Source organism: Primulina huaijiensis, chromosome 1, assembly GCF_012295235.1.
Source record: "Primulina huaijiensis isolate GDHJ02 chromosome 1, ASM1229523v2, whole genome shotgun sequence".
NCBI lineage: Eukaryota > Viridiplantae > Streptophyta > Magnoliopsida > Lamiales > Gesneriaceae > Primulina > Primulina huaijiensis.
This window is the reverse complement of record NC_133306.1, coordinates 20,573,073-20,581,278: the sequence shown is the minus strand read 5'-3', so window position 1 is coordinate 20,581,278 and position 8,206 is coordinate 20,573,073. Positions and strand designations below refer to the sequence as shown.

Sequence of the window (8,206 nt, the reverse complement as noted above, 5' to 3'; positions counted from 1 at the left end):
CATTGCTCAATCAATTCCGCAGAATGGCCATCGAGGCATAAATATATACTTTTGCATTTGTTAAAGCTACGCGTATGAATATTTATGATAACATAAATTGAATTGAAAATAATTTAATTTTTTCTTGATGAAATGAAATGACACCCTTCTCCATTCATTTTTTTTAATATATCCTTCAAAAAAAAATTAAATAGTTGTCCAACTCAAGTATTAATTTAAATATAATTTTACACTTAAATATTAATAAATAAAAATGATAATAATTAAAGAGTGGTTGTTTGATTCAACTATTGCCATTTACAGAGAGAAGCGAGAATGCTTTAGAGGGAGAAACGAAAGCATCGAACCTGTTCGGCATGGATTTCATAAGACCAAGAAAACAATTTAAAAAAAAGAAAAGAAAAAAGAAAAGGGTGGGGAGTTTTCATTTTTGAATTTTTCACAAAAAGTCGTCTTGTTTAGCAGAGAAAGATGGGAACCTTAAAATAGCCTTTGTCTTTTGCTTCTTTTGCATTAAATTCCCCTCATTTCTATCCTCTCTCCTTGATTTCAAATATTGCCACCATAACCGACTGAAACTCTTTTCTCTCTCCCCATCTCTTCTGTTTGTATGCATGTGTATTGATTATGGTGATGTGGGATTTTCATATAAAGCGAGGAAAAATGGGCACAAAACAGTTTCGAGGCAATTAATGATAAAACAAACAGTGTACATGTCTTAATTTTCGCTACTGAAATTAGTACCATCTCCTCAGGGCAAAGAATTTAAAGCTGTAAGCTTTTTGTTCTTCCATCCATGGCTTCCAACAAAGGCAGCGAGGGTACAAGTCATCATCACTTGGCGGATCATTTTTTATTGGAACAAGAACAGCATCAGCATCAGCATCAGCATCAGCTTATTCATCAGCATCAGCAGCAGACTAATCAGATTTCATTTGGGATGATGCAATCTTCTTCATCATCGTCAGCTATTCCGGGAACTTTCAATATGTAGGTCTTTTTTTTAACTTCTTTTGGTTTTCCATTAATTATATATACATATAGCGAATCCGATTTCTCTTTCTCCAAAAAACACTTCTTGGAAATTCAAAGGGTTTGCTCAATTTCTTGGGTTAGTAGTTCATCTTTCTCTCGATTCTAATTCTTCTTCTTCTTCTTCTTCTTCTTCTTTTTTCTCTTTCATCCTCTCTTTGGATGGACTTGTATGCGCAGAAGCAAGGACACTGGAACTTATGACTTGGGTGAACTGGATCAAGCTCTTTTTCTGTATCTCGATAGCCAAGATCAGTCCGCTCAGGATCAAAGACGTAAACTTTTTTTTTATACCCTTTTAGAATATAAAGATTATTTCATTTATTTTAAAAAAGGGTTTTTGTCAAAACTAATATATTTTCTGATCTGTCTCTTCTATTTTCAGCTACAAGAGGGCATATTAAATCCAAATATGTATATTTTTCTTAAATTTCATAAAAACACTGGTGAAATTCTCCGGGGGGGATTTGTTGTAATTTGGGGTCATGGGGAAAGTATGTTTCTTGAAGGGACAGATAAAAATCAGTCATTGTACTTTTTTTGACCAGATCCTCTCTCAGCAGGAGAAATATTATTTACTCCCTCGTGAAATTAAAAAGAGAAAAGAATCAAAGGATCTTATATCTTTTTGATTTTAATGTATTCTTGAATTCTGAAATCTTGGACCGCGACATGTAACAACTTGTGATACATGAATTTCCTGCAAACTCTGATTGTACTGAAAAAGAGAGACCAATCAAGATTATTGGTTTCTGTTTGAGCCTTTTTTAATTCCTCCTCTCTTGTTTCTGTTTTTCTTTCTTTCTTTTGCACAGAGCTTGCATGACTTTCTTTCATACAATCATACCCTAATACCTCTCTAAAATTTTCTTTTCACAATCATATATATTATCATCTTATCATATAACAGATTAAAGACGTTCTTTCTTCATTTTTGACATATTATTTCGTGAGCAGAAAATTCTGGGATTAGGCCACACACTTTAAACATCTTCCCTTCTCAACCCATGCACGTGGAGCCATCTGCAGCAGCAACATCAAAGGTGTAACATATGTCGGTTAAAAATTTTCCAATTATTGACTTCAGAAAAAATTAATCTGATTTTGATATCTTTTACTTTGATTTGGTTCATAACAAATGGAGTTTGTTTAAAATTGTGTTTGGTAGGCAAATAGTACTGCTGGATTAGTTTCTGCAGCTACCGGGTCCGGTTCCAAGAGATCAACTGAGCCGTCCATGGAGTTAGTTAACGCTAGAAATGATGTTTCTACTGCTCCCGAACCGGCCAAAGCAGTTAAGGTTAGGACATAAAATATTACAATATAATACACGTATTATGGATTTGTTATAGGAAAATACGAGTCTTGTAAACCGAGGTTTTGTACTTGTATATACATATTCATATATGTGTGTGTGTGTGTGTGTGTGTGTGTGTGTGTGTGTGTGAATTAATGTTTTCTTTTTTTGATACTTAAAATTTTTATTTCTGTGATGTTGTTGCTTTCTCTTTTATGGCAGCGTGAAGGAAACCGTAGAGGTCCTACTTCAAGTACAGAGCATGAAACACCCAAGACTCCAGATCCTAAGGTTTTTTGTTTAATTTTTTTGAGTCCCATTTTAGGAAAAATAAAGTAACTTTATTTACTGTATGTAGTTTTTCACACACAGACACGTGCGGGTGTGTGTTTTATCCTAACCTCCTTTTGCTAAATTTCAACACAAATGCAGACTCTTAGGAGGCTTGCTCAAAATAGAGAGGCAGCTAGGAAGAGCAGGCTTAGGAAAAAGGTGATTAATTAAGAACATAAATTAAGATAGATAAATTTATAGCCGATTAAGCTTAATTTTTGTGTTAATTTTGTGCTTTTTATTTAAATTACAGGCTTATGTTCAGCAGCTAGAGTCAAGTAGGATTAGGTTAACTCAGATTGAACAGGAAATACAAAGGGCAAGATCCCAAGTAAGCCTTTGATTTAGTATTTGCCGCCATTAATTCATTTAATCCAAATTGTAGAAGAATAATACTAATAATATGACATATTCGGTCAAAAAATTTAATTAATTGATTAACTTATGATTATTTCTTCTGTTAGGGATTTTATGTAGGAGGAAATGCTCTAGGAGACCAAGGCCTTCCTGTTGGTATGAGCAACATAAATTCAGGTATGTAAAGTCAACCATTAATCATTTTCATTTCATTTATTTTTTTATGCAACTTGCAATTTTAATATATATATATATATATAAAAATACACACACACACACACACATAGATATATATATATATATATATCTGTGTGAGTGTGTGTGTACTTTCTTAACTCTATAACAATTTATCTTATTCTTTTATTCTTTAAATTGAATATATTCTAGATGCAGCAGTTTTCGACTTGGAGTACGCGCGGTGGCAGGAGGAGCACCACCGTCTAATGGTGGAGCTTCGGAATGCTGTGCATGAACACTTGCCAGAAAATGAGCTCCGGATTTTCGTAGACAACTGCTTGGCACACTATGATCAGGTGATGAATCTCAAGAGCATGATTGCGAAATCCGACGTGTTCCACCTCGTCTCAGGCATGTGGAAGACCCCTGCCGAGCGTTGCTTCATGTGGATGGGAGGTTTCCGGCCGTCCGAGGTGATCAAGGTTTGTCTAGATACGACTTAAACCCTAAGAAAAACCCATCAGATCAAACCCGCCAAAGAATCGAATTCACAAATATATTTAATCGATCTTTTAGAAATGTCGGAATAATTTAGACTGACGTTGGTTTTTTCAATAATCAAGAAAATGGACAACTAAAGCGTAAGAGCCCATCATGCAAACCCTAGTTTAAGATACACACACACACGCACCACACACACACACATATATATATATATAATTGAAGTTCAAGAAATGAAAAGAATAATTTTTACCTGAAACTTATGCTATATATTCTTCCAAATCGAAAGTAAATAACGTGCTCACGAAATGGAGAAATATGTACGTATGGGTGCTAGACGTTAATTGCATGGATAAATGGACAGCAACTTGTCTGTGCATTTGTGAAAAAAGGTTTCGACATATAATATATATAAAAAAGTACAATGACGAAATGATATAATGATTCTTTTCCTTTATAGGTCAGTGTTAGGTTTTATTCCCCAACCAAACCATAAAGTCCATGTCTGTTGGTGTCTCTCTGGCTGTGTTTTCCCAATTATTTTGTACAGTACCCATATGTGCTGTTATTTTTAACATTAGGATAATAGGTTAAAAATATTAGTTCATTAATCATTTGCAGATAATCTTGAATCAAATAGAGCCATTGACAGAGCAACAACTTCTGGGGATATGCGGGTTGCAGCAATCGACACAGGAGGCAGAAGAAGCCCTTTCGCAAGGATTAGAGGCTCTAAATCAGTCGATATCCGAAACGATCGCTTCCGATTCACTCAGCATCCCACCAAATATGAACACTTACATGGGACAAATGGCTTCTGCCATGAACAAACTCTCCACTCTTGAAGGTTTTGTTAGACAGGTAACTTTATTTGCTTTTTAATTTGATTTTTATGGCTTACCTATTATATAATATTGCGCCATGTTTAATTACTTTATCCATGCTAAGAATATTGATAGTTCTTTATGACACTATGTGTTCCATATTATCATAATATATATATGGAGGACTTGATAAGTGAGATTTAATCGTAGAAAAATTAAATATTTCATCTACATTTAATTTGATAATTTGAAACGGAAATATATAGTGATCATTTTTTTTAGGGAAAGTAATATTATGTGCACAAAACTCATATGAGATCGTCTAACGGGTTATTTTTGTGAGACCGATCTCATATACGATCCGACTCATGGAAAAATATTACTTTTAATCTCAAAAGTATTAGTTTTCATGATCGACTCGTGTCATGAATATAAATAGGTAAGATCTCACAAAAAAACCTACTCAAATAAGTGAAAGATATCGTCCATATCATTTAGCCAATATCCTAAAATAGTTGCATAAATTTCTCTAGATGGAAGGTATATATGACGTTACTCCAATATAAGAATAAAAAGGGCTCGTGAATTATTTAATGTAATTTATATGAGGAATCCCACAGTGCAACTAAAAGAATTTTAAGATAAAATTTTAGGAAAAACTAATTTAAACAAAAAATCTTGTTAGACGCTCTCATGGTTCAATTTTTTGAGACGAAGATTCTATTTGAGTTATTCATGAAAAAAATATATTACTTTTTATTACAAATATAGACATAGTTAACCAGCCTCACGTATAAAAGACCGTTATGCATACCTAACTATTTAAGGTGGAATTATTAATAATTACCACTTAATTGGACGTTGGGGGGCTAAAGTGTCTTTATCATGAAGATTTTATGCCCATATATATATTTGCATGATGTCATTTTCATAACTGTTTGACCTAAACCATATCAAATAGACCACCCAACACATGTATATTTAATTATGTGTTCCAAATTATTCTAATTAATTATTAGCTGGAATTTTATGGTAGTTGAAAACTAATTAATCTGATAATTTATATTAGTTATAGAAACATATTCCAAACTTCTTAATCATTAGAATCATCATAATTCAATCTAAATTTCATTAATTAGATATTGTAAATTAATGATGGAAGATTATTAGAAGGGTACTAAACCCACCATTGCGGTACGTACTTCTTTTTTTTTTTTTTTTCCATTTATTGTTTGATACGAAAGGTAAGACATTACAGGACATAATTAAAATTTAACATTACCCGTTTTGCATGATAGACGTATATCAAAAGTAAATTATTCACAGAAGATGTGATACGAGTATTCAGTCCTATAGTGGTTGAATTTATTACTCATTAGGTGAACTTTAATTTGCATAAGAGACGCATACATGCTATGGATAAAATTCGTAAGGGAAATATGGTTCTAGCAGCTTTTTATGGGTGAATTTACTACTCGATCTATAACCTTTGATTTGCTTGTTTTGTGCTTAAGTGTTAAATAATGTTTTGAATCGAATTGTTTCATTTATTGTGTTAATTTTAATCAAATGTGGAACTTAAACTTGGTAGTATTTTAATCGGTAGACAAATACATGAAATTAATGTTGATAGCCGCATTAGTCAACTCGTTTTAAATAGGAAAAATTGTATTTTGATCTTACAAATTTATCTTTTTGTGATTTTGGTATTTAATATTATTAAATTTCCTTCTTAGTATGTTATCTTTGTTTTTTTCAATTTTAGATTTTTTCAACGTGACGGTGATGTGTCAATATGGTGCTATCGTGTGAAATGTTACATTAACACTGACGATTATAAAAATAGCTAAAATTGTCAAAAAAATAAAAGATACATAAATAAGCTGAAATTTGACAATATGGAAGACCAAAATTATAAAGAAGTAAATATATATGAACATAGTTTTCCCTTTTAAATATTATCGTTGTTTACTATTGTTTGTAGTAAATTTCAAAGGAAAAGGGACTTCATACTTCTCATTGTTTTAGAAACACAGGCAAATAATTCAAATTCCTTTCCATTATTAGGCAATCAAACTAATAAATATGTATAAGAATATGCTATTTTGTTTCCAATTTTCATCTCATTTTTAATATAATGTCAACGTATACGTCTAAATTTCTGATGTTGATCCTTTTTGATACATGAAAAGTCAACTTTCATGCACGATGGGTTTTTTTTAGTTTTTCTTTCATTATTGCTTTAGTTTTAATTTCTTTAGTTACTTTTAAACTATTAATTGATCTTTTACAGGCTGATAACTTGAGGCATCAAACCCTTCATCGGCTACACCATATCTTGACCACCCGCCAGGCTGCACGATGTTTTCTGGCTATCGCCGAATACTTCCATCGCCTCCGTGCCCTCAGCTCTCTCTGGTTGGCCCGCCCCCGCCAAGAGTAGACAGAAAGGAAAAAATGAAAAAAAAAAAAAAAACAGAAAGAGAGGACTAGAAAAATGGTAGCAAGATAGCTAGGTATTTTCATTATATCTTATAAAAAACTTTAGTTAGTAGTTTAGATATCGTTTCTAGACTCTTTAAATCGAAGAGATGTATAGATAGACGTATATTAGAGTCTTAATCAAGCAGTACGATGATTAAGATAATGGTAATTTAAACCTTTTCTTTCGTCTCTATGCATCCCTTGAAATATAATTTCAGAAGGAAAAGGTTTTGCAAACAATATTGAAGGGTGGTTGTATGGCATAAAAGTACCGTGTAAAAAAGTGATTGTATGTTTCAGAGTTAAGTGTTGTGTGCGGTGTTGTAACTCCTAACATAACATGCAGTATAATATTTCAACACATAAAATTTTATGTAAATAAAACAAGAAACAAAAGATTATGTACAAGTGTTGTGCGGTGCCTCAGGAGAAAAGATTCGCTAGAAAAACTTGTCAGTTTACAAGATAAAAACTGGTGAATAAAGAAAAGTTAACTCCCTCAACAAAGTGAGGGAGTATAGTGCATTAAAAATACTTTTCAAACCAAATAACCAAAATTATGGATGCAACGTTTGTAAAGTTGGAAATATTTTTGATAAACAACATACTAATCAGTATTGTGTTCAGGTGTGTACATGTTTTCAACACTCCACGACAACACAACAATAAGCCTTAGCCTGAGCACTTGATATCTTCGATGTAAATCTTCAATTCCCGTGCTTGCTCCTGCAGCGTCTCACCTCTCTCTCGCACACGTTCCACAAAACAGCTATCTTTGATTATTTATATGCTTCATTTGCTCTAGAGTTTATTCCATAAAAAGAATCCTACAAGATATGGAAACAAAACACTACAACAAAAGCACATCAAAGACAATGGTTTTTAAAAAATTGTTGTCTATGAGCGGGTTTTTTAAGACTACGATAACGGTTTTTTTAAAATCGTTGTTAAAAGAAAAAACACAACGATTTTAATAAAAATCGTTGTCTTTTGAGTGTTGTTGAATTCATATTTTCTTGTAGTGAAAGTTTTATTAAAAAATAAAGTCATGTAAATAATAATTCAATATCCAGAGTTTTTATCATAAATATCTATGGACTAGAAAGACAAAACTCTATAATTTGATAAACACAAAATTATCGAGAGAAAAATCATATTTAAGGAATAAATTATATTCTTTAATTCTCCTCTTTTTTGCCTT

General features: G+C 32.3%; 1 protein-coding gene across 2 annotated transcripts; it reads left to right on the top strand.

The window, feature by feature from the left end:
* Positions 1-323: 323 nt before the first annotated feature.
* Positions 324-7,311, top strand: LOC140983506 (bZIP transcription factor TGA10-like). 2 transcript variants are annotated; one of them, XM_073450599.1, is made up of 11 exons: positions 324-990; positions 1,213-1,307; positions 1,990-2,075; positions 2,201-2,332; positions 2,552-2,620; positions 2,762-2,821; positions 2,916-2,993; positions 3,127-3,196; positions 3,416-3,678; positions 4,319-4,558; positions 6,815-7,311. In XM_073450599.1, exons 1-11 carry the CDS (start codon positions 797-799, stop codon positions 6,962-6,964), a joined length of 1,437 nt encoding a protein of 478 aa, XP_073306700.1. In that variant the 5' UTR covers positions 324-796; the 3' UTR covers positions 6,965-7,311. The 2 variants fall into 2 exon arrangements, with proteins under 2 accessions (XP_073306700.1, XP_073306691.1); XM_073450590.1 differs by having other exon boundaries at positions 325-990; positions 3,407-3,678.
* Positions 7,312-8,206: the final 895 nt, after the last annotated feature.